Source organism: Ursus arctos, unplaced genomic scaffold (assembly GCF_023065955.2).
Source record: "Ursus arctos isolate Adak ecotype North America unplaced genomic scaffold, UrsArc2.0 scaffold_5, whole genome shotgun sequence".
Classification (NCBI taxonomy): domain Eukaryota; kingdom Metazoa; phylum Chordata; class Mammalia; order Carnivora; family Ursidae; genus Ursus; species Ursus arctos.
In genome coordinates, this window is record NW_026623067.1 from 33,456,534 (window position 1) to 33,482,305 (window position 25,772).

A 25,772-nucleotide genomic window follows, 5' to 3' on the forward strand; every position below is an offset into this window, starting at 1 on the left:
AGGAGGTGGGGTGACTTGCCTCGCCCCGCAGCCCTTCTGCGTTCCTCAGGCCACAGAAACCGGGGACCGGCCAGGTTTCATACTGACGGAATGCTGTAGTCTGGCTCAAGGTCACGGGCTGTGGAGCGGTGTTCTCCCAGCCGGAACGGGGAGTAGCTTCCCATTTTCTAGCTGTGGGGCCCGGGGACCTGCCCAGATCCCGCAGGGAGGTGGTCAGTCTGCCAGGGCCAGGACGGTGCTCAGGGGCTGCCGGTCCCTGAGCCTACTTGTCCCATCGCCCGAGTCCTCACCTCCGGCTCCGACTTCCTGCGGCCGCTGTCATAGTGGACGGGCCACACCGCAGGGCACGTCTGCACCCACTGGGGCTCGGGCCGGGCCCACAGTGGGGTGGTCCTGCCTCAGCGGGGCGGGGTGTATCAGTGGGGGGGCTGACAGCTGACAGCCTTAATAGGCACATTGTCCCCTCGCTGCCGAGAGCGCCGCCCGGCCACTTCCTCACACGCGGCGTGCTGGATGAGCTCATGTCTGAGGCTGCGGGCGGCGCGGGGCGGCCGGGCTTGGCTGCAGGGAGGCCCGGGGCCGGCGAAGCCCGTGCGGGCTGGGGCCGGCGGAGCCGTGAAGCAGAACGTTGTAATGAGCGACGCCGGCTGGATTTATGGGGCTGCGCACGTGCGCCTGGCCTTCCTGCGAGGGCCTCCGCACGGGAACAAAAACAAGTCCTGGCCCAAGCGCGGCGCGACTGGGTCTTAACAGGAGCCCACTAATTACTGGAAGGCCCCGGCCAGGTCCCCAGCCTGCGGAGGAGCAGAGAGTGGGGCTGGCGCCTGTGTCAGCCGAGGCTTTGCCTGAGTCCTCCGTCTCTACTCGGGAGGCCCAGCCGGAAGCCCCAGACCCGCCACTCACTGACGATGGCATTGCATAAGCCACTGACCTCCTCCTCACTTGTCCTCATCTGTGAAATGGGGCCGTGTCCCCTTGGAGGCCATTGGGAGACAGCGTGTGAGAACGAACAAGAGTTGGCTTCCCAGTTTCCCATTCCCAGTTCTGAATCCTGGTTCTGCCAGCTTCTGCTGTGTGGCCTGGCCAAGTCGCTTCACCTCTCTGAGCCTCACTGTGTTGCCTAGAAAGTGGGGATCAGAATGCTCATTTTGTGGGGTCGTGAGGAGGATTTGACCGGAGAGTGCACGTCGACCCCTTAGGGAACCAGGTGCTGCCCCCTCTTAATGCGCGGTCCCGTCTAGCCGTGTTGTGACTGCTGTTTTCCGGCCCGAGCGTGGAAGTGGCAGTAGGCTCTCTGTTCTCGAAGGCCCTGTGGCGTTGTGATCTGCACCTGCACTATGGTGTCCAGGCAGCAGAGGGTCAGACATCCTGTAGGGACCCTCGTGTCCGTGGTGCTATTTGTGCTGGTACAAGAGCCTGACCGTACTAGAATCCAGGCCTTGTGCCGAGCGGGCAGCAGGACTTGGCCCTCCTGTCCTGGGGCCGGGGATGTAAGAAGAAGATTCCTGACTCGGGTTTGTGTGCTGGGCCTTTAGGAAATGCTGCTAGGGGCCCACCGAGGCCACCTGCCCCGTGGCCAGTACCCTTGCCCGGGAAGTCTGTGCGTCCAGGCTCACTGGCACGCAGGCGAGGAGCTCTTGGCTACAGTAACTCACAGGTCTCTCCTGAAAGCGTGTTCTACCATTTTCCCTGTTTATTGATATCGTGGATTTAGCATCTAGCCAGAAAGTTCCCATGACTACTCCCTTTTCAAATCAAGAGCCAAAGAAAGCAGAAACACCAGATGCCATGAGATCCGGGCTGTGGTTAGCAGTGTGGCGAGAGTGTGCTGTGCTGGGGCCTGGTGCCAACATCAGACTCCACTCTGAAGCTGCCATGTGCCCACATGAAGCGAGAGAGCCAGCGGGGCGGTACCCCTGGCTGACTCGGATACGGCTGGAGTGTCAGCAATGATCATATGCTCCCCGGTCTTCTCACTGCCTTCTCTGAGTCAGGCGCTCTGCCCGGTGACCAGCCTTTGCGGTCCTGGTGGACTCAGCTTGAGCAGTGATTCATGTCACCACTGAGAGTACACCCCTGCCTGCCCTAGGCCCTTGGGGTGAGGCGCTGACAGTGCCATACAGTGCAAAGGTCCTTGGCCCTGGCCTCACGGAGGCACTGCTGCGTGCCCAGGGCCTTGTACAGTGCTGGACCCAGAGGGCTCAGGGGATCTGTGCAAATGAGTGATACTCCCTGTGTGATGGGGAGACAGCCTGGTCAGCACACGACAGCTGTCCAGGAGGCACAGGGCTGTGGCTGGAGGGTGTGCAGAGTGCACCGAGAGAGGGCATGAAGCCCAGATAGCGACAGGATCAGGGAAGGCTCCCTGGAGGAGGTGGCAGGGAGGTCTAAGAGCAGAGACCTGAAGGGTTGAGCAGGATTACAGATAAAAGGTGGCAGAGGCATGTTCCAGGCCGAGGAACTGGCATACACAGGGTCCTGAAAGCAAGATAAGAGTGGCCGGAAACAGAATCCATACTGGCACAAAGAGAGGCAGAGGTGGGAAGGTGAGGAGGGCGAGGCTGAGCAGCCTTCCTCGGACCTCTGTGGGTCCCTCTTTTCTTGCCCCTTCTGCAGATGGAGACACTGCACCATCCCCCCAGGGCGTGGTGGGGACCGAGGCAGCGCATGCATGGCCGGGTCTTGCAGGCTGTAAAGGGCTGCGTGGGTGATGGTTTTGGGTGCTGCCCTCTAAGGCGCTCTGGGGTGACTGGGGACACTCGAGGCCAAGGACGGTTCAGGCAAGGTCCCCCTGCCAAGCGACGTCCCTCGGGCGCCACGTCACCTCAAGGCAAGCTGTTTGGATTTGCCCGCGATCACATCCTGGACGGGCTGTCAGTGGCTGTGGACTCAGGGAAGGTCCCTCACCGTTGGCCTCCCCCTCGCCCACGGTGGCACTGACCCTACCCCGGGCGTGCCACAGGGCCAGGTGAGCTCTCCCCGGGGCTTTGGAGGCTGCCTCGAGGTGGACAGGACCTCCGTGGGACCTAATGAGGAGCGGCCGGGGTTCAATTACGCGCCGGCCCGTGACTGACAGCTCATTACCCCGCTGCCATCTTGGGCGGTGGAATTTAATCTCCCAGATGGGAAGCAAATCAATTTGCCCATCCGCTGCAGCTGAGCCTGCTCGAAGTCTGCTCTAATTTACTCTCTGAAGCTTCAGAAGCCGCGCCGTGTCGGGGCACCGAAGGAGCGGCCTTCCGGGCCGGCCCGGGCGGGCGTGCTGGACGGCGGAGCCGAGGCCCGAGCGGCGGCCCTGGTGCTCAGCGGGGGCCATGCCGTCAGCCGGGGTCCCGGCGCGGGGGGCTGGGCTCGTCACCGGGGATGGAAGTGGCCTGGACATCCGGGTCATCGAGACCAAAGTCGCCTGGTCCGGGGCTCAGGGCCAGAAGGGACTGCTGCCAGCAAGGCACATACGACGCGCTTTCGTGCGTGCTCGGGCTGGGTTACCCTACGCTGTGGTCGTGGGTCTGGTTCCAAGGCTTTGGACACAGGATTTGGAGGGTGTCATTCTGGGACTCTGAGCTTTCCGCCCTCGGTAAAGTGTGGCTGGAAGCCCGCAGCCGTGGCAGCGACCTTCACCTTGTGACGCTGGGACAGTTTTCAGGGCAGTCGGAGGCCTCTTCCCCTGTGATTACGTGACCTGTGGCACGTGCCCCAGGGCCCAGCAAGGCTCCCCCTCGACTTCGGGTGCAGGGCCCTGGCCGACCTTGGAGGGCAGTCTGGGTGCCCCCTGGAAGCATACTCAAGGGGCTGTTAGCAAAGGTCTGCATTTATGCAGCGAAACTGGCCTCTCTGAGGAGAAATTTCGGCAGCTTTGTGGGAGACAGAGTCCAGGATGCTCCTGTTCAAGATGGACGTTTCTCTGCCTGTCCTTCAGTTCTGCACTCTGCTGACACAGGGCTCTGGAATCTTCTCGGGGTGTGTGTGTGTGTGAGAGAGAGAGAGAGAGCCTGGGTGTCAGGGCGTGGGAGGGGTGAGCGTCCCTTTGGTGGGAGAAGGGTGTGAGGAGGATAGTGCCTTCCATGGTGAGAGCATTCGTGAAGCACTCTCTTTCTGCAGTTTGACAAAGCAGCCCGGCTGAGTTGATTTTTAGGGGTCAGGGAAAGGCCATTCTATTTACACACCTTTGCTAAGGAGCATGGCGGGGCAGTGATGGGGGCCGGGATTAATGAGCAGTTTTATTACCTCCCTGTCAGGAGGGTCATGGGATATTATTTTGATATCAGGGGGCCCCCAGAAGCAAACACAACAGGTTAGGTTCTAAATAGAAGAAATGCCAGAGAAAAGGGGGCCTCACCCCTGGCCACTGAGCATTTCCCTTTCTTCTCAGCCAGGGGTGGGCCCAGGACCCTCCTCCCAGCCCCTTGCTTTCAGGGGGATCCCTCCAGGGCCGCACCAAGGCCAGCTCCCAAGATAACGTTGGCCGGTGGCGCCGGGCCAGGAAAATCAAACATCGCGGTTGCTAGTGAGGGAAGCAGCCACGCCATCCCCCAGCCACCGCTGCCTCTGACGGAGGGAGACCGGCCTGCCCAGGGGCACTGATGACACAGCCTGAGGACGGCCTGATCCCGTCCCGACCGGCCCAGTCGGGTCTTCCACCCTCCGGCCTCGGGACCAGACGGGATTGGTGAGACTGGACGACAGACCGAAATGACTGCTCACCTCTTGTTTTCTGGTCTTCGCTTCCCGCCTTTTCCCTGTCAGGGCAGACTGTAGCTGAGACCGAGCCTAGCCGCCTGACCCTGAACGGGAAGGAGGAATTCTGCCAGATAAACATAGGCACGGACAGACAGCGCCACATGCCAGGGACAGGGCCGGGGAGCAGAGGCCAGGGCTGACGTGGCTGGCCTGGCTGCGTGTGGGGTGCTGATGCAGGCTTCTCAGCCCCCAGCAGACCCCGTGGCTCCCCCGGCTGGGGCTGTGATGCCTGTGTGCCATCTGGCTACTTACCACCTATCCCCTTGTTCTCTCGGGCTAGGAGATTGCAGCCTGTCCTAGGAAGTCCTGGTCTAGGTCATCTGCCGCACGGAACCCTCCCTGCACACTGAGCCAGTGAGCACAGCTCCCCTCCTGAGTCCCTGCCCGTCTAGCAAGCGTGGCTCTGGGTCTCCCACTCTGCTGGACAGAGGCACTGTCTGATCTGCCTTTGCAAGAGGCCTCAGTTTGAGGGCTCGTTCATAGTAAATACCCAGCAAATCTCGCTGGCCCTAGACTGCTTTAAATACATATGTCTGTCCATCTGTCCTCGAGCACGTTCTGTTTATGCTGCCAGTGCTGGCCATGCAGGACCTGTCAGTGAATAGGCAAGAAGGCCTGCCTAACCGGAGCGAGACTTGGGGGTGCATACCAAAGGAGAGGCCACCTTTGGGGGTTCAGATAACATAGAGTGGGTTCAAATCACAGCTCCAGTGCTGAGAGCTGTGTGACTTTGGGGAATACGCCTCAGCTAGAGAGGTGTGTTGTACTTTTCTCATCTGTAAAATAGGGATAGTATTACCACCATCTCAGGGTTGCTGTGGGATGTAGCTGAAATGGAGGTAGAGGGCCCATGTGTGTTGGGTACACACACAGTAGTTATCTGTCACCTTGGCCCCAGTTGGAGCCATGCGACATCTCAGATGGAGGAGGCAGAGGGAATTGTCTAGACGATGCAGGGCGGAGCCTGGCTACCGAGGGCAAGGACTGCTCCTCAGAAACAAGTTGGGGGGTATTGTCTGCCTGGTGCCACCACCAGATTGCACGGCTGCATGGCCCCCAGGTTGCAGAATACTTTCATTTTGGTAAATGTCACTGCCTGCTAACTAGTCTTGAATAGAGGCGCATGTACATTTCAAGTTTCCCCTCACAGTTACACCAACTTTTCTTTAAAGTAATGGGCTGTTTTCTTTTTTCCCTGTAAACATGAGGCTGACATCAGAGAACAAGTTTTGATCCTGGCTTTAAAAGCTAACTGGGTGGTTTAAACATGATGGGAATCCCAGGCCGTCGGCTGGCTCTCTTTCCTCTGTTTCATTGGGAAGAATTTCTTCAATGAGCCCACATCTCAGGGGCGAGATGCACTTTGGATTAGTGAAAGTTTAGAAACATTTAGGTGATTATGGTAAATAATTCACACAAATCCTGACAAATGCAACTTACTCTTTTGTGCATGCTGAAGGAATCTTGCAAACAGGCCCCCGGCCTCTATTTGCTTCCCAGTCCTTTTAGCGCCATCTAGTGGAGGAACCCCCGCTAAACACAGGATTTGCTTCTGTGGTCCCTTCTTCAAAGTTGAGGAAATGTGATTCACCCAGAAGCTTTTTAACCCTGGGTTCCTTCTGTGTTTCAGTCTCCGAGTTAGAAATACCACCACAGCGACCTGGATTCTCTTTAGTTGCTGATTAGACTGAGCCCTGGCTCGCAGTGGTCAGGATCTCTGCATTTGAATCCGGTTGTCCCTTACTAGCGCTGGGATCACTGGCAAGTTACTTAACTTCTCCTAGCCTCAGTGTTCTCAGCTGTAAAATGGCTCTGATAACAAGAACTGCCCACAGAACTATCCGAAGGGCAGAATGGAATGATGGCCACATGGGGCTCAAGACAGTGCCTGGCACCCAGTAAAGGATCACTCTTTCCAGCTCCCGTTAGCCCTGCTTTTTTCTCGTCCCCACCCCTTCCCCCACACTGCGGATTCTACCTGCAGAGACAATGCTCTTGGGTGAATGGCTGCATGGTACGGTTGGTCCGCGCAAGCAGTGAAGGTATTCCTTAGGAAGCGATGACATCTTCTTGAAAACACCATGATAAACTATATAAACTTATTGCCAAATTCTCATCAAGAAGTAGGAAATCTAGGGGCGCCTGGGTGGCACAGCAGTTAAGCGTCTGCCTTCGGCTCAGGGCGTGATCCCGGCGTTCTGGGATCGAGCCCTGCATCAGGTTTCTCTGCTGTGAGCCTGCTTCTTCCTCTCCCACTCCCCCTGCTTGTGTTCCCTCTCTCGCTGGCTGTCTCTATCTCTGTCAAGTAAATAAATAAATAAATCTTAAAAAAAAAAGAAGTAGGAAATCTAGACTCGATAGAGATCTTGGGGAAGAAAGGTAAAGGTTTTAATAATTCCTTTCTACTTTCAGGGGAAACTTGGGTTTTGATTAGAAGTAGTTGCCTTTTCATTGAAGAGCGTGGTTACGTGATGGCTCAGGATGTCTATTTTGATTTCATCAGGCACAGTTCGGAAAGGAAAAAGGATCCTTCACATCCATCCATGATACGCAGTGTGCTGCATATTTTCTCTTGGTTAAAGTCTGTTTTAGAAGCAGGCATGTCTTTTTAAAGAGAGAAAGTCTTCTGTGCGTTACAGGCAAATTCAGATAAAGGCAAAAGTACCTTTGGAAGCAAACAGCGTCTGTGTTTGGCGAACTGAATTTAAGTAACAAGTTTACCCACCCTGGTCCAGCTGGGATCTTTCTAACTACAGCTGACCCTGAACAAGATGGGTTTGAACTGTGCAGGTCCGTCCGCTTAGGCGAGGTGTTTTTTGATAAATAGAATGTAGTGCTGTAAATTTCTCTTCCCTTTGCTTTTCTTACTAACATTTTTTTCCTCGCGCTTTATTGTAGCAATACAGTATATGCTACATGTAATACGCAGAATATGTTCATCGGCTAGGTTATCAGCGAGGTTTCTAGTCAACAGTAGGCTAGTGGTAGCGAATTCGTAAGTACGTGGATTTTCAATTGTGCTGGGGTTGGTGGCCCTGACCCCCATGTTGCTCAAGGGTCAGCTGTCCTCTGCATCACTAAGCACCCATAGCCTCGAGAAGCATGTAAAAGCTGGCAGCACATCTTGGGGACCATGGTGGTGGTGCCTTGCCCTTGGAATGTTCTTGGCAGCAAGAACCCTGTCCTATAGGAACAGAAGGCCCAATACAGCCCCGGTAGAGTCTCAAGGCTTCAATTTGGCAAGTGGCCCAGGGACACTGGGCCCATCCATGACCTGGAGAGGCCACCCATTGCGGGGAGGAGGGGGGCAGATGGCAGGAGAGAGCTGGGCTCAGAGTCTAAAGACCTGGACTCGAATAACAGTCTGCCACTTGCCGCCTGCCCGCATGGCTTTCAGAATATCTGCTTCCTCGTCCATGAAATGGGGAGAACACCCTTGCCCAGGTGTCACAAGGATGGAAGGAGAGACTTCACAGGAGCTCCCTCTACCACCCCAGGGACTGAAGATGCCTCTGTGTCCAGGCAGCGGTGGCCCTGGGGGGGCTGGGGGGCTGCCCCACCCTAGCCCCCCAGCCCCCCCATCCTGTGATGAGAGGAGCCCACCTAGGGCTCAAGGGCACAGTAACTTGAAACACGCCAGTCACAACAGCAGTTTAACATTTTACTAAATCAATTCACACAAATTCCAAATTGCAAATATAATTAAGGACAACAGATTCTGTTCTGCCTTTTAAATCTTTCATTTTCAAATCCATTATTAAGACAAAAAGTAAACAAAAATTAAGTCTGCCGCAAATTCATGATTTTTCTTCTTGAGAAAAAAAAAAAGGAACATTATAGTAAAAAGAACGCCACTGGATGTACAATGAAGCACCACGACACACGGTCACAAAACAGCTTCCTGGACTTGGCCGCACGTAGAAGACACTGCTCTCCCGGCTGTTCTGCGCCAAGCAGGGTTTCATTAAAATAAAACTATAAAATCTCCTAGGTTACACTAAAGTCAGACACGGTCTGGAACACAGTGCTTAACAACAGTAATGCCAACTATCAGTGCTAACGTAAAAACATTTTAGAAGGTCAAAAACAAACTGGAAACCAAAACCTTATTTTCCCTAGATGAGCAAAATTGGAAATGAAAGGGTCCCGCCTCCCAACAGGAGTGAAGGGGGTTTTTCTTTCTTTCAAATCGGAGGCGGGGCACGGAGCAGGCCGTTCTGTAGCTCCTCGGCCTAGTTGGCGTCCAGCTTGGCCATTTCCTGTACGTAGATGCCTATACTCTCGCTGTCAAAAAGCACGAAATACACCGTTTTGATGGAAGAGGACATCGTTGACACGAAGTAACTGGAGATGGCCTTCAGAATCAGCTGCGCTGCCGTCTGCTTTGGAAAACCATTCCTGCGGGAGAGGAAAGAGCTCAGCACCCAGACAGGCCAGAGGCCACAGCCCTTCCCCCCACCTTCCTCCCCGAGGCCCCCAAGGCCGTGTGTGGTGCTTCGCCTCATGCTGCCTCAGTGCCCCGGGGCGGGGCATGTGGGGTCCTGCGGCCACTCCTACAGACATGAGAAAGGCCGGCGCCTGCCCCACGGGTGGGCAGAGAACTATGACCTGCAGGAGAATGTTCTGTGTACCTTCAGAGAAAGGGGACATGCCAGGTCTTCTGGGAGCAAGCGGTAGACAGGCAGGACCTGCGTTTTAGGCATTAAGTGTCCCACGGGTAGCTCAAGCTCCCGCGTTCCCCCTCCCAGCATCGCTGTGACTAGCACGGGGCGTGACGCACACTGGCTGTGGCTCTCACTCCATGGGATAGCGGGAGGCTGGAGCTTCTCCAGGAGGGGACTTTCACACACACAGGTCAAAGGGACACACCCCTCACATGGGCCTGAGACTTCCTAGGTGCGGGGGTTGCCGGCCAGAATGTAGCCCGGGACACACCGGCTTGCACCACCCAAAGGCCAGGGCCCAGGGGAGCGGTGGGTACAGGGCACAGCTCCTGGCTGAGGTGGCCTCTGCACCTCGAGGGACAGCATCCGAATCTCCAGGCCAGATGGCCGTGAATTCACAGCTACTTCCACTTACAGTGAATGTCGGGTGGCAACTGCAGGGGTAGGTGCACAGAATTCTCAAGAGTCTCAAATGAGGTCTAGAAAGATGGACGCCCCTTGCTCCGAGTGTGTCTGAGGCTCTTCCTGGTCAACCCTGCAGGTGCAGGGCCCCGGTGACCAGGGACAGGGGCAGGAACAGAGCAGCCTGCCTCGTCTGGCAGAAATAGCGTGGGCCTCGGAGCCAGTGCCCTGGCTTGAGATCCTTAGCCCAGTGTACAGTCACGGATACTCAGGTGTGAATCTGGGGCCTGTTTTCATGGGGATTTCTCTTTTCATTGGCAGATCTACAGACCTCAAACTGCCCTGAGCCTGGGCACCGCAGGCGGCCCAAGTGCTGGGCCAACCTGCCAGTTCCGGCTGCACCTCTCCTTCCGATGGGGCACCTGCCACTAGGTGAGAGCTTTTCACATGCGTGAAGTGTGGGATGTCTTTTCACCCCCGAGCCTTCCTCACTTAGTGCCTGGGACGCTTGGACAACCTTAGCTGGCTCCCCGGGCGAGCCACACTTGCTCCATTGCTGTCAGGACTCAGAGCAGCTCAGAGCCACAGGCGAAAACCACTCTGGTGACTCACTTTCCATCCAACAGGGCTTTGACCAGCTTTTGAAGATGGATCCCTAGTAACTTCTGGGTGCTTCACAAGTGAAGGTTCTTCTGAGCAGATGAGGGATGTCACCTAGGGCACGCTCCCAGACTGTGCAGAGTGGCCTGGGGGCCATGGTGGGCTGTGAAGGACCCTCCACAGAGGCGGCTCGTCCTCAGCCATGTGGCGCACCCACAGGGCAGCCAGCACACGCAGGCCTGGCCACGCCGAGCTGGACTGTGAGGCTGAAGGGAGAGCTGCAGGGGTGTGGCAGCTAGGACGGAGCTGTGAGGCCCAGGTTCCTCTGGAGCCCACCCCGCGTGCTTGGTCTACCACCCGAGGAGGAAGGGCGACCAGCAGGCAGGAGGAGAGGGAGGGTGGTTGAGACCATGCGGAATGAAGGGTTTTGCCATGAGTGGGGACAAGTGGGACCCACAAGGTGAGTCATTCCCCTCCCACCCATGCCCTGTGAGATCTGCAAGCTTATTTGGGGAAGCAGCTGTTCTCACCACACCTGACAGAGTGGCCCTGACAGTTTTCACAGGATAGGTTGTCTGGAACAAGGCCTGTGTTGGCAAGTGCTTGAGGACGTAAACTTGATCTTCCATGAGGGGCCGGGTAGGGGGGTGGACATCTCCAGTGAGGACGTTCCCAGGGGCACGTGTAGACATGAGTGTTGTGGGGAGTCCAACTCACACCCCCTGTGGGTGCATGAGGGCATAGCAGCTGCCCTTCACCCAGTCCCACTCCTGACAGTGGGACCAGGGCCAGCTTTGGGGGAGGGTTGTGCCGAAACAGGGTCATGGGGTCACTGGAATAAGGGCCCCTTTTGAGTGTCACAAAGAGCAAATATTTATTTTCCTGCTGTAAATTCAGCTGCTGCCCAAAGGGGTTGCCAGATTACAGCCCCTCATTTCATCCCTGGTGAGAAAAGCCTGAGGACGAGGCAGCCAGTGGCCCGACCTGCAGGAGCAGGGAGCTCATGGAAGTCGCAGCAGGACAGGAAGTAGCTGGGGCTCCAGCCAAGGGAGTGCTGAGGGCTTCTGGGCCACGCAGAGCTTCGTGTGTGGACATGGCCTGGCTGGCGGGGGCTGAGCGGGGCTGTGAGGAGCGCGTCTCAGCCCTGGCAGCCCAGCTCCCCCCAGCGGGGGCACCCTTCTGTCCATCTGTGCGTCACACCCGCAGGCTGAGCTGGGCTCAGGGCAGGGCCTGTAGAGTCACGCTGCCGTCTGCTGAGCAGCCTGGCGTCGCGGCCCACCTCCTGCGCTTGTGCAGTCTGCCGGCCCTGGGGCATGGCTCTGTGGGCCGCCTCCCCGGCACTGTGGCTGCTGGGTGACAGGTGGGGCCGTGAAGACACTCTGGCCCCTCTGCCCTTGCTGACCAAAAGCAGGCCTGTCACTGCCGGATTCCAGCACTTTCTGACCCAGGCCTTCTCCTCTAGCTTTCCATCCCCCTCTGCTTTGGACTCTGGGAAAGGGGTGTGTGACGGTCAGTGAGGGAGTGTTCTTTCCCGTCCCTCTACATCAGCAGTTCTCAGTCTGTGCCTCTGTCAGGCTCGCAGGGGGCTGGGCTTCGATTCAGCAGGTGGAGGAAAGACCATCTGAGAACCACTGCTCTGCACGCAGCCAGCACGCACTTTTAATCTGAGCTCACAGGGTGGGCCCCACAGTCAGGAAGCTCTAAGTGGGGGAGAGCTGGCATCCAAGGTGTCGGGCCTGCAGTATCCACACCGCACAGGCCCTACGGCTAACGGAGCAAGGGCTGGCGTCCTCTTTGAAGCTCACTGCTGGGTACGAGTCAGTCGCCTTGGTTTTCGGGAACACCTCTCATTGACAAGCCCTTTCCTCTGTCCTAGGTGACGCAGGTTCTGGAAGAGCTCAGCCACGGGACCGGGGCTGCTCCGGACCGCACAGGCCGCCGGGAAGGACTGGGAAAGGTAAGAGCTTTCCTTACGTTGTCAGGGCTGCAGAGTGGATTTTTGGAGCTGCCGTTGGAAATGTTTGTAGCAAAACAGAACAGTGAAGTAGCTGTTCTCATGGGACCGCTTTACACGCCAGGCCCTGTGCCCTCAAGTCAGGGGCAGCTGTGGCACATGCAGTGGCCTGGGGAGCCGCCCCCCCAGCTCTTCCGGGCGGAGCAGCAGGGCCTTTCGGGTCTCAGGCCGTGCAGCCACACAGGGCGTGAGTCCAGGCCCTGCCTCTGTAAGCTGCTGCCCGTCCAGGGACGTGGGGTGGGGAGTCCACGCACCTACCGCCCCAGGAGGCCGTGAGTGGTGCGCCAGACGCAGCGCGGGCCGCCCTCCATCAGTCATGGGCTCTATGAAGCAGGCTGTCCTGCAGGCTCTTCGTCAAGGCTCACGTGGTGGCAAACTGCCGTCCTCCCAGGCCCCATGGCAGCGCCGGCCTCTGCGCCTTCGCTGTGCTCACCATGCGGCCTCAGGGCCCTGGGAAGCTGCTGGCAGGTCCGCCGTGCCCAGCCGTTCTGCAGGGCTGTCAGCCACGCCTGCTGGCACGCACGGTGCGGCAGGGTGACGCAGGGGCCCAGCGCGGCACGGGCCAGCTTCCGGAGCACCGACGGCCCACGGGGTCTTGCTGCTCTCCTGGCTTCTCGGCTGCTGGGGTTCCCTGCTGGTGCTTCGCTGCAGCCGCCCCGCATGGGCATCCCTGCTTGGCCAAGTCTTTGGGCCTTCCTGCCCCAGCTCCGGCCTGTTGCCCTGTGACAGTCACTTTGCCCGTCTTCTGGAGAAGCCCTGAGGCCCCCCGCCGCCAAGACACAGCAGAGCAAAAGGGGGGTGGGGCTTCTGTTCTAGCGTCAGATTGGGGTTTGGATCACAGCCGCCCTGGGGCAGGCATGTTAACATCTCTGAGCATTATGTACATGGGCGGTGATGCCAAGGACGCTGCTGCCCCCAAGAGCTGGGTGTAGCCTCCGATTCCCACTTGGACCCCCAAGGGGCCTGTTAAGGGCTGAGTCCAGCATGCGCCGTAACTTACTCTGCAGCCAGTGTTCTTGACTCGGAGCCGACTAAGGAGATGTCTGAGCTTCCCCTGAAGCCATTCCAGTTGTCTGGGACAGCCCTTCCCAAGTGTCTTCGGCCTCAGCTTCCCTAGACAGGTGCAAGGGGACCCCAGGGGCCTTCCTGATCTGGCGCCTTTGGGGTCACGTGGTCAGGGACGGCAGGGGCTGCAAATTGGTTGTCTTTCTATGCCACCTGGATGGCAGGGGTTCAGGGCTCACCAGGGCCACTTCTGAGAAGAGGGTGTAGTTCCTCCAGCACCGTTGAACCCCCACCTTGGATGGGGCTGGCCCTGGCCGGCACACAGGAAGGACTGTAGGCCAGGAGCGGTGTTGAACAGGCTGATCAGGGACCCTGGAGAATCCTATGGGGAGAGCCTATGTCCTGGGAGATGGAAAAATCCAGGCAGACTTTCTGGAGGAGACAGTCTGGGAGCTCGCTTGGAAGGCAGGGTAGGATTAAAGTGGATTCTAGACGGACTCTGCTTTCCGTGCTGGACCACCCCACCTGTCTCAGTGGTCTAGAAGAGAGTAGGGCTGGGTGGCACGGAAGGTTTGGGGATGCTGGGCAAGTGTCTCTGCTCTTGGGTTGTCACTTTGCTGCTAGGATTAGGTGTCCTCACACTGTGCTACTGGGCCTTTCCACTTTGCCATGTTCTGTGTGGCTTTGAGTATCTGCCTGTCAAGTTGCCCTACCTGAGGGTCACTCTCCAGAGGTCAAGAGTGGGCCATCAGTGGACAAGTGGTTCTGGATGCCAGGGGGACGGGCCAGGGAGCACAGCCAGCTGTGGCCGGTTACTTCTCTCACTCCAGGGTGTTCTTGTTTTAGGCTAATAATTCTCCCCATTTGATTTGGTCCTATCTTGTCTTAAGGCCTGTTCCCAGGATGGAGGGAGGCCGATGGCTAGGCCCAGGCAGGTCAGGGAATTCCAGGTGGGGTTTCCAGGGTCCCCTAAAATCCACTCCTGTAGAGTGCCCAGCAGTGGGACAGGCATCTACTGGAGGCAAAGGGGTCTGGTGACCAACTGGGACCGAAGGAAGGGGCTCTGTGCGCCTCCTTTCACCAGCACCGACGCCAAGCATGTCCCCTCTACCAGCCCGAGCTGTGGCGCCTCAGGCGAGCGAGCCAACCCCTCTCAGCTTGCATTTTTGTTGTTTGATGCCAGAGCTCGGCTGGTGGGGTTGCAGGGAGACAATGCAGATCGGGGCTTTAGCGCGTACCTGGGACTCAGGCAATACCCACACGTGGGAGCTTGAGAAACACAAACTGGCGGTTCTTTTACGCTCATAAATCTAAGCAGAGTGTAATCAAGGCCCCAACCCCTCCAGAGACTGGTCACCGCCGAATGTCAACCAGAGCTGAGAGAGTGGGGGTATCATCAGTACCGTGACCGCAGTGCCCACGGACAGGCTGTCCAGATGCCGGAGGTGGTCTCTCCGAGGCCAGCGTTGGCCTCCAGGGGGCTCCACGGATGGCCGCGGGGCCTGAGGGCTGGAGGGCGGGCGCCAAAGGCTGCAGTCAGCCCCCCCCCCCCCCACCACGGGCTGGGCCGTGGCTGAGAAAGTGCTCCCACTGCTCTTTACCAACATGCTTGCGTTTACACGGTTTTAATTCCCACATGACTTTCGTGCCGGAGACACTGGATGCCACAAACGAGCGGTTTTCCTTCCCCTCCTAAAACCCACTGTGATTTACGGGCCGGCTCCGGTGTGATCCCAATCTCTGCTCATGAAAGGGCAGCGGTCTCCACGGCTCCGTGGGGCCAGGTCTGCCCGACAGATGTGGGGCTGGGGGCTGCACACACGTGCTTGCCTTTGGCATGCTGCCCTCTTAAAAGCTTTCAATTGATTGTATTTAAAAACTTTACTCTGTGAAAAATGTGAAGAATTACTTTTATGCTTCAATTAAAAGTTTCCCAATAGCCATATGAAAGAATATGAAATTATGGCCTCCAGTAAAGGCTCCTCTTGCTGCTTTCTTCGGAAGCACCTTTCATCAGAGGAGATCAAAGTGCATCCGAAGCACTAATTGAGCCTCGGAGCCATCTGTGCGGAAGGGCCGTCCCCACAGCCTCGCTCCCTGAGACAGCAGGCCAGGGACAGAGAGGCTAACGCATTTAGCAAAGGTCACACAGCAGCGCCGTGCCGAAGAACAGACCTTCTACGGGAGCTGGGAGAAGCAGGAAGCTGGCTACTTAGAGCCTGGTTCAAAAGCACCTTGTCAAAGATAGTTTTGAATGGACTCTGGCACCTGTTACACGTCTCCCTGGTTCCGGGGAACGTTCGAGCTACAGAGTGACTCCTTAGGACGGTCGCTTCTGTCTTTGCCACAGGCTCTGCCCACCGAGGGGCTTGCAATGCTCCATCTCCATTAACTTTCAAGATTTGAGAGAGAGCACAAGCAGGGGGGAGAAGCAGGCTCCCCGCTGTGGGGCTCCATCCCAGGACCCTGAGATCATGACCTGAGCCAAAGGCAGATGCTTAGCCGACTGAGCCCCCCAGACACCCCTCTCCGTTAGCTTTTAAGAGGCATTTGAATAGTGTTTTACAGTTACGTTCGACATAGGCTTTTGGCAAAAGAACAGAATGAAAAACTGTGGTGATTACAAGTGTAGGCAGCACTCCAATGCGTGTGTCATCCCATTCTCTGGACGTCCCTGACTTTGGCAAGAGTGTGGGCACGCGTGAGGGCGGGGTGCTGGCACCAGCTTTCACTTATCCCCGTGGGTTCCTCCCCCCCACACACATACTGTGAGAACACAGCGGCTTGGGCGCTCTAGTTCCTTCTTGCTACGGAGCCCACTGCAATAGCACAGGACGGAGGGGCCCTCACTCCAGGTAGAACCTGGTACCGGGGGCCAGCGCTGCTCCCAACTACGGGACTAGGGAGGGGAGGCCGCCACAGCTTTCTCCCATATCCGTCCTCGGCTAAGTCCTGCCAGCCCTACACGATGGCGGTGGGCCCCAGCAGGCCCTGGGGCACAGGGGTGGCGCCTGTCTGCCTGGGGGCAAGGCCTTCTAGGTGCAGTGTCTGAGCTTTGCTGGAGCGGAAGTCCCAGGCTGAGAAGACAGGAAGCCTGCCCGGGGCTAGCTCTGTCACTGGAGGTGTGGGACCTCGGCGACCGGCAGCATTCAGGACAGCACAATTACAAAGCTTGCCCAAGATGGAAATAGTAAACCACTCACTACCTGTCCTCCTTGTGGGTTGGGAAGAGGAGTGCTTTGAAAAGAGCTTTCTAGAAAGGCGAGGAAGGGGTTTGAGGATCAATACTCAGGCTCGCCCGGCACAGCCTGTGGGGTCCAGGGAAGTCAGTGTGGTGTCGTCACACAGCCCTGCAGGCTTCCTGGGGCACTGGGGAGGGGCTGATGGCAGAGACCCAGGGAGGTGCACAGTCTGGATGGGATGCCCCAGGTGCAGCCACAGCCAAGACAGAGCTCGGAGTTGTGGCCTCTGGCGGGCCTCTGCAGGCCCATTTCCCTTGGCTTCGGTGCCCAATCCAGACTGCAAGCCTTCCAGGACGACCCCGCGATGGGATGGGCCATGGCCTTTTCATCATGCCATGGAGTTCCCAAAGCCCTCTCCCTTCTCAGAGCTCCTTTAATTGCTACGAGTGCACACCCAGAGTCTACCGGGCATAGTTCGGGGCTGGGAGGTAGGCTGGGCCCAGCTCCTTCACGGTTACTTAAGTGCCCACTCAGGCCCTCTGCTCCTGAGCTCGACAGCAGGACAGGGAGACAGACGTAGAGCGCGCAGGCTTGGGGGAGGTGGAGGGCACTTGGGAAAACAAAGGTGAGACGCAGAGAACGGTGTGGTTGTGGGAAGGTGCTCTCGTCACAAGCATCCCGCATTCACACCTCCCCTGTGCTCCCCACTCACCCCACAGTTGGGTCTTAGTGTCCTGCAAGGTTCACGGTCTCAGCTGCCATCTCTCATGGTCCCACTATACCCGGACGTGGCTTCCTGTCTGTGTCTCTTGAATTGCTGTTCACCACTGTTTCATGTTTGTACTAATCCCTATCTTGTGTTTTGGGTTTTTTCGACACATCAGGCGGCCCGAGGACGGCCTCAGCGGACCTTGCATAAGCCAAACCTCCACGACGACGGGCCCATGCCGATGAGCACGTCCACTAATGACGTCACAAGCCGTGTGTCCTTACCTGCCACTGCCGATGGATGGGAACGCGATGGACTTGAGCTTCTTATCGTCTGCCAGAGCCAAGCAGTTCTTCACCGTCTTTTCCAGAAGCTCCTCACACTTGTCTGCACCCCAGACCGGACTGTTACAGTGGATCACAAACTTGGCGGGCAGGCCGTGGCCCGCGCTGACAGCCGCTGGAAAGGAAGAGACAGAAACAGTGAGTGCCGTCCCTCTGCAGGGCACACGGCACCAGATGCCCGACGCAGACCCCTCCGGGGGGCTGCTCCCCAGCTAGTCGTCTTAGGGGAGACACTGGGCCGAGACCTGCCCTCAGAAAGTTGGCATCACGATGCATCACCACCAGGAATCTGAGCCAAGATGACAGCGAGCTCTCTCTGTACCCTCCCCACCTCACTTGACCAAATACGTCAGTGTGGGCAGCCTCAAATTTGCCTTTTGGGGTCTGCGAGCCCCATTCATCCGGTGGACTCCCGTACAGACCATGAGGACCTGTCTACAAATCCCTCGGCGCAGCTCAAGGTAAAGCTGTCAGGAAAGCCGCTCCTTTCACAAACGGCTGAGCAACAGGACGGGCGGCTCTGATGCCCCTGTGCCCTCGCTGCCCCCTCCCCCCAGTGCGGACGGAATTAGACTGTCCCTTCACGGCGCTACTATCTTCTGGTCCTAGGAGAGCTGCTCTGTCCACCTCGCCATGTCCACACCACAGCCGGCTCTGCCCCTCAGCAGATCGGAAGAGCCTGGCCTCCCGTGTGCTACCCCCAGCCAGGTGACACGTCCGCGCGGGGTCTCCCAGAGCACGTTCGGGGACGCCTGTCCCCCAAGACGCACTGCAGAGCGGGCGGTTCTGGGTCCCCGGGTGTGGTGAGGGCTGCCTGCCCTGTTTCTGCACCGGAGCCCAGGGAGGCCTCCCCCCACCGCTGTGGTTTGACTGTTTGCTGAGCCTGTCTGCTGAGGGACTGCCGTCCTCAGGGCTACGGCTGTCAAGGTACGTTGTGACACGAGGAGATAGCGGGAGACAGTGACTGACTTGTGGGCAGTGTCTCACGGGGCAGCAGCAACAGCTCGGAGCCAAGTCACAGGCCTGCGTTGGAGTCTTGGCTCTGCTCACTGACTGACTGAAGAAGTGCTGACCTCTGGCAACAGGAGACTGGGGCGTTTATTACGCACCGCTCTGTCCGCCGGAGGAGTCACGGCTAAACGACGCCTGGGAAAAGACTGCAAAAAAACATCCTGACGGGGGTCATCTTCGGACGGTGGAGCACGGCTATGTTTTATACTACCTTTATGTCTCAAAATATTTTAAAACATCTTGTAAAGCAGATGTCTGCAGCCATGCTAAATGTAACGGGTTTGCCTCCCCTGGGGCTCAGGTGTCCCAGCTGAGTTGGGTGCAAGGGGAGCACCAGGGCTGCCTCGTCACCGCTCCATCAGAGGGTCACCCAGGGGAAGGACCTCCAGGCTGGCACAGAGAGGTGCCGGGAAGGGACTGAGGTGAGGCCAGGAGCCCCTGGCTGGGTAATCATGCAGGGTCCTCCCTTGTTCCATACGGGACTGTGGTGGCAATACCTCGAAGGGCTTGGAAAGTCCTGTACCCCGATGCCATAGCCCTCTGTAGGCAAAACAGAAGGGGCAGGGCAGAGGTTGAAAGCACAAATCAGCAATGAGAATGCATGAGAATGCTACCCTGTTATCCCCTGGGCTCCGTGCCTAGCCCAGGAGGGTCACCACTGTACCCTCAGAGAGGGCTGGTGTCGCAGGCATATAGTAACTGTTGCCACCTGTATTTAATCTACATTTTTTAAAAGAGAAATAGGATTTACTAGACAGAATGGGCACTGGGGACCATCTCGTATGAAGAGACAGGGGAGCCCAGAAGCAAGGGAGGGAATGGCTTGTCCTTACACGGCTGGTGGAATGAGCCGGGCCTCACCCCCCACTGTTTGGACATCCAGGCCCGGAGGCGGCCCTCCGTCCTGCATGTCCTACTGACCACCTCACGTTTCAAATTCCAGGCCAGCAGAGGAATAAGGACCTGCCTCTAGCTCTTAGCAATCCTTCCTTCTCCCTACAGCAGGTTCCAAGTCCTTTTCCTACCCCCTGGTATCAGGAAAGGTGTGACTGGCAAACAAAGAATGTCTATTTCTATTTTTCCCATTAAAAACGCAGATGGCTGAATGAAAAGGATTCCTTTGCATTTCTCCCAGCACTTCTGCAGATGGCTCAGTATCACTATCGACAATTCTCGACTCCTAGCTTTGCCAAACTCGGCTGCTATAATTCCTTAAAATGAGAGGTCTAGACATCAAACATACAAAAGCTATTTTGAGCAATAAAGAAAAAAAAGTGGAAGGGTAGTTTGCACCACCCTTAAGCTCCCCCTGACTATTTGCACGTGGTCAGTCCCAGTTCTAAAGCCGGCGGGCATCCCTGTGGCTCCGGCTTGGAGACAGGTGCGATGGCCACGCACCTGTGTTCCAAGATGCCTCACGACCCGGTTCTCCTGACGCGGCATGAAGCACGCCCAGATAAGCAGGGCGCTTCCCCAACTCACCTCCAGCGACTTCCAAGGGCCCGTTCTTTTTTCGCAGTTCCAGAACAGCTTCCACAAACTCCTTGCCACCTTTCTTCTCCAGCGTGTTTCCTAGACAAGGACGGGGGAGGTCAGACGGCCATTCTTGCGTCTTGGGGCACAGACAGACACTTAGCATGTCAGGTGATTACAGACTTCCAATGATCTGACCAGCTAAATTTCCACACAGCTGCAAAACACGAACTAAGCCTTGGTGAAGTCATTAAAGTGACGTTTAGAAAGGATCCACCGCTGGCCAATGACCACTGAGCGGTCTTCACTGTCCCACATTTGGGGGTGACTCGGAGTAATCCGAGAAAGGCCGGAGATGGGAGGGCCACGGGATATGCCTGTTTCTTGCAGGCGCACCTCCCTGCACGCTTTTCAGTCCTGTGAGAAGCCAGACGGTGTTGGCTTCGGAGGCTCATGCCTCCCCTGGACTTTCTTCTGTGTCTCTGGGGAGAACCCCCGAATAAGGAGGCTGTGGGGAAGCATACCATGTTCCCGGGAGGGAGCCAGGTCTGCCCTTGGCCACTGGCCCAGAAGCGAGCACTCAAGTCTGGCCGCCTCTGGACCAGCATCGGTACCAGGCTTCATTCCTATTTTGCAGCTCTGGCATCATATGTGGAAAAAAAAAAAAAAAGGCCTCAGACAGTATTTCCTTCATCACACTAATGACTCAGAATCACTTTAGGTAAAGGAAGGCAACATCAGAAGCAGAGCTTAAAGGCGAGCTTGTACCACATGAAAGGGCCAGATTTTCAAGATTAACCCAGCGGAGGCAGGCAGCCCCGTTCCTTGAAGGCCGGGGCTTGCTGAGCGTTCCGCTCGTGCCGTGAACGCGGAGTGCCCACCCGAGACGACCAGCCTCCGTGCGGCCTGCTGCTTCACGGCCCCGCGGGCACAGCAGACAGCGTTCGAACCCAACGACGTCACCCTTTCAGGTTTAGCCAAAATGGGGTCTCAGTCTTCCTTAAGCTCTGATTCATCAGTTTTGCACATTTTAAAGTACTTTTCCTCACAAGAGGATAAAATACTCCCCTTAAGATTCACCATTTATCTTGGAAAATTCTAAGTTGCACTTGGCACATTGTGGCATGTGTCAGTCAGGGCACATGGGAGTGCACCAGCCCAAATTCTCTTGGGATCACCCTTTCGTGACTAGGTCTGTTTGTCTTTGGCAGAACGGTTCTGGAGAAGTGAACTAACCCCGGGAAGTATCGGGAAGGAAGGGCACGCTGACCGGCAGCAAGTCTGGGGTGCGAGAATGAACGTGACCAGCAGGCCATCACCCGTGGGGAGTCTCAGATGTCTAAGAGAAGGCCCGGCTTTCGGAGGGATTAGCGTGGGATGCCTGGGGAGGGAGCCAGCATCCCTCATTAGCCGGGACTAGACCCTCACGCCTTCGCCTGTCTTGGACAGCAGTCACGGACGCTTTCAATGGCAGAGGAATCAGGAGGGAAAATACATCCACTCCAGAGACTTCTAACGGCTGCGGCACTGCTGCACATTTCTGACAGAAACCAGCATCACAGCGGGTGGCTGAATGGGCCTGAGGGCGCAGGGTCGGGCCTCGTGGCCACCTCCACCCTGCAGGAAGTGCAGATTTTAGGGATCCGACCCAGGGGAGTGAGGCCCAATTACGGGTTCACTCAAAGGATCGGGCAACTGAGAAAAAGGAATCTTTAAGTCGGAATTTGCCGGGTCCCAAACGCTGCTGCCCAGCACCCCTGGTCTGGCCTTCCCTCCTGACCCGTTCTCAAGCTGGAGGAGGGGAAACCGATCTGCTCCAGGCAGAGCTCCGTTAGGTCTGCGTTCTCTATCGTACATACTCTGTGGGGGGAAACGGAGAAATTTGGAGGGTAAAATAAAATCAGTACTATATTCATACTACCAACTCCTTTCTAAAGCAGACAGTATGAAGAAAATGGGCTGATGTATCATTAAAGGTGTTTTATCTTAGGAAGAGTGTTTACTTTAAAATTTTTACTTATAATTAAATCTTGCTTTAATTAGAAGTGAAACTTGCAAGTTAAAATACACTCAATGCATTTCCCAAACTTAAAAAAATTGAACCCCGGGTGGCAGGCAATCACCGCGGTTCAGGACTGGACCCTACACACACACATGTATGCACATGTTCATGTAGACACACGTGTACTTTGTAACAAGAAACAGGCCCGTTGCAACTGTATTGTCAACACTCATCATGGAAGACTCTTGCTTTTTAGGCTCCACTTCAGGGTTAATCGTAAAGCAATTGGCTTCTTTGCCCCCAAGCATAAACATGTGTTACTCCCATGAGAACAAGAACATTATTTCATGCTTAGAAAGCAGGCATAAGTATCAGTGTTCAAAACAGCCTAAGCGAAAATTTAGGCTTGGACAAATGTCAGGCTAAGCCTGTGGTCTATTTCACTGTTAGAAAGAACTGTGATGGGTAAGAGTTAATCACGGGGCTAAGCATTCCTGCACTGGCATTCCTTCTTCCAGCAGTCTCGGGTCTCAGGAATTCACACCCATTGGGAGAAATGGAGCGACCGTGTCCTAGCTTCCTCTTTTCCCCTCTCGCACATCGAAATGGGAGCTGGCACCAATTGAGACCACGGATGAATCTGGTTTGTTATTGTTTTGGAAATGTAAAAGATAGGTGGGCTCAGTACTAGTCTGGACTGGTTCACCGAGAAAAAGCACTGAGGCGAGCTTTGGAAGACCTGGGTTCTGGCACAGTCATCTGCGGTCCTCCTCGACCAGTAAAGCTGTCTGGACTTGCTGAGGTTCTTCTCCAGCTGGGACGGCGTCCGCCAGTGATGTGCCAGGTGACCTTGCACAAGCTCTGGGAGCTGGGCGACTGACAGGTCACCGAGGCTAATCGTGCCTCCCCTGCATGTGTCAGTGGGGTGAGGGCCAGCACATCACAGGGGAAAGTATTAGTACTGTCACGATTCCTAGCAGACCAGTTCTGGTCACGGTTCTGGAAGGACTAGGTTCTCTATTACCCCAAAACTGGCTCCTGCCCCCGCCTCAAAGCCTCCAGCTCTACCTCTGGGCATCGCTAATGCTGGGGAACACCCTCCTTCCACAGCAGAGAAAGTCGGCTTTCTCTTCTCCGTGAGCCTGGGGGGGGGGGGGGGGGGGGGGAGAGATACTTTTGCACTGGGAGCTTTCTCAGTTCTATTTCACCCCAATTCCTGGACGGCAGGGTGAACCCAAGCCTTAGTCACTCCAGGCAGAAAGATAAGCCCCTTGCCTGCTGTTTATTCTCCTCCAAAGAAGTACTTCCCTCCCATCAAGTTTTCATTTGGTTAAGAAAGGGAGTATCTTTCTCTTAAGCTGACTGACTTAGGAGCTCTTAAACTCCTCCAAGATCTCGTGAAAGTGGAGTTTATTTTAATTGTTGACAGCCTGATTTCATTTTGGCCTGGACGCCTTAGCGAATCCCGGCCCATTCGTCTTTTCCATCCACGTCCGAGATCCAAAATGCTCAGGAGAGCAATCAGCCCGGGTCACAGTGGCTAGGGCAGGCTGTGGACGGCAGGCGTTGCCAGCGACACTGAACAGAGCTGGACAGCCTCAGACTGCTGCAGCGTTCGTGCTTCCCGTGTCTGGGACACTCAGGAAAGTCCTGGGGGCCTCAGCCTCCAGGATGACTTCACTTTTGCCCTTTATTAGAAAGGGCACTGCTTTAGGAAGCCGTGCTCAAATGTACAGGCACCATGCTGCTCTCGGGACAGGCACACTTACTGGCAAAATCCTAGATGCCCCTGAGGGTGAGAGACAGGAAGCACCCATCATGGGGCAGGCACAAAACAAGGTGCTTTGCTTATATGAACATCCATCATTCTCATGATCACTCTTTTATCCATAGGGAAACTGAGGCGCTGAGAAGTTACTAGCCCAGCGCTCATCACCAGGCAATGGCAAGGCTATGATTTAAGCCCCTTGCACCTAGCTCTCACCCTGTGCCTTTTTGCCAAAACATCCGGATGCCCCCTGGTTGAAGCAAGCCCACAGTGCACCTTCCAAGCAGGGCAGTCCCTGCCATTCAAGCAGCAAGTCTGCGGCCGTGGTGCTCGGCACCCAGCCTGGGCCTCTCTCCCCCTCACCCCACCTTCCGCTGGTGAGCGCCACAAGCCAAGAGACGACGCGGGCAGCTGCCAGGGGACAGGAAGGGGCTTTCTGGGTCTAGGAGAGTGTTTCTCGAGTGGTCTAGGGACCGCACATCAGAATGAGGTGCCTTTCATGCAGTTAAGGTCTGAGAACCCCAGTGTGTTCTCTAAGTGCCCCTGAGGCTTCAAGGCCATGGTCAGGGAAGGGTGCTTCTGACACTGAAGTGGGGGTGGGGGCCGGGGGGGGGGGGCAGGGACCCGTGCACAGACATCCCTGCGTGTCCGGCCTACGGACGGCACGGAAGTGGTCTGGGAAGCCACTCGGCCCACCTGGCTGCACCCTCCTTGCCGCTAACTCAAGGGGGAACCCAGTCTCCCACAAAGCTGTGCCTCGTGCAGCGAGCACTGAAATGACGTTGCCGAACCAGTCTCCAAACCAGAAGTGGGCCCACCTGGGAGCCGTGTGGCGCGCCCGGGCCGACAGCGAGCTGTCGTTTCTCGGGTCCACAGCCCGGGGACGGGCGGCCTGGGGGAGGTCAGGACGGCTGGAAGTGTGAAATGAATGCAGCCCTGCATAGCTGTCCAAGGGTCAAGCTGTCTGCGGCGGCCGACCGACCATGCACACACACACTCGGCAGCACCCGGCTAGGCATTACCTACTTCACCACCGGTGTAGAAGTCAGTGTTTGTCGGGTGAACGACAGCCTCACTGTCGATCGAGGCAATGTCAGCCTGTACAACTTGCAACTATAACAGGTAAACAAATGTATATCAACTGTGTTGGACCGAGACCCACGCACAGGCACATTTACTACTGCCCAATGGCAGGGCTGGCCTACCTGGTCGATTCCAACATATGAGCCCAAGGGGCAATCAGTCCACGAAGTGTGCGCACACGTGGATGGGGGTGAGGAGGAGGAATAGCAAATGTGACATGTTTAAATTAAACATTTGAATGACATGTCCAAAAAAAGAGAAACACACACATGAGATCATTTCCAAAGAGTAAAAGAAATAACAAAACAACGAATGCCCCATCTCACTTCGCAAAAGCCTAGAAGACTGGCACCCCACTGAGAAGACTACTAAAAACATGGCATCTGTTTTAAAAAAAATGTGGACTACCAGGCCGACCACAACAACAAGTTTCTCCATTTTGTTGGCAGCCACTTTCAGAGCTGGAGTTTTATTCCTAACGACACGCATCGTCTTGTCTGCCTTCGAGGGACAGCTCTTGCAAACCAAGAAAACAGTATGTGTGCATAGAGACTTGCCTTGTCTTCCCGCTCAATGTGTAAAAATGTTTCTCCAGGTCTGCCATTTATTCTAGTCTATCTTATTTTCATGTATTTTACATATAAAATGGACTGTGGATACGATCCCTGCTTTTTCTAGCTTGTGGCCTTTTTTTTTTTTTTTTTTAAGGAAATATCTGTATAAAGAAAGTATATGGGTGGAAAATGAGTTCGGGCAGGGCATTCTTGAGTCCCCG

The 25,772-nt window shown here is 56.3% G+C and overlaps 1 protein-coding gene and 1 long non-coding RNA gene across 5 annotated transcripts in view; one reads left to right on the forward strand and one right to left on the reverse strand.

Moving 5' to 3' along the window:
- The window catches only part of LOC123001517 (uncharacterized), a 313,834-nt gene extending 296,233 nt beyond the window's left edge, over window positions 1-17,601 (forward strand). Inside the window, exons 7-9 of the long non-coding RNA XR_008957649.1 lie at window positions 10,128-10,238; window positions 12,283-12,363; window positions 17,492-17,601. This is a non-coding gene — a long non-coding RNA (uncharacterized LOC123001517). The remainder of the gene's footprint in view (window positions 1-10,127; window positions 10,239-12,282; window positions 12,364-17,491) is intronic.
- The window catches only part of LOC113261754 (core histone macro-H2A.1), a 76,650-nt gene continuing 59,265 nt past the window's right edge, over window positions 8,388-25,772 (reverse strand). For 2 of the 4 annotated variants that reach the window (XM_026508025.4, XM_026508026.4), the window contains exons 6-9: window positions 24,937-25,027; window positions 20,154-20,243; window positions 17,601-17,775; window positions 8,388-9,138 (exon numbers count right to left, since the gene is read on the reverse strand). In XM_026508025.4, coding sequence (XP_026363810.1) covers window positions 8,973-9,138; window positions 17,601-17,775; window positions 20,154-20,243; window positions 24,937-25,027 — 522 coding nt within the window. In that variant the 3' untranslated portion in view covers window positions 8,388-8,972. The remainder of the gene's footprint in view (window positions 9,139-17,600; window positions 17,776-20,153; window positions 20,244-24,936; window positions 25,028-25,772) is intronic. The other 2 variants (XM_026508023.4, XM_026508024.4) reach the window with 1 other exon arrangement.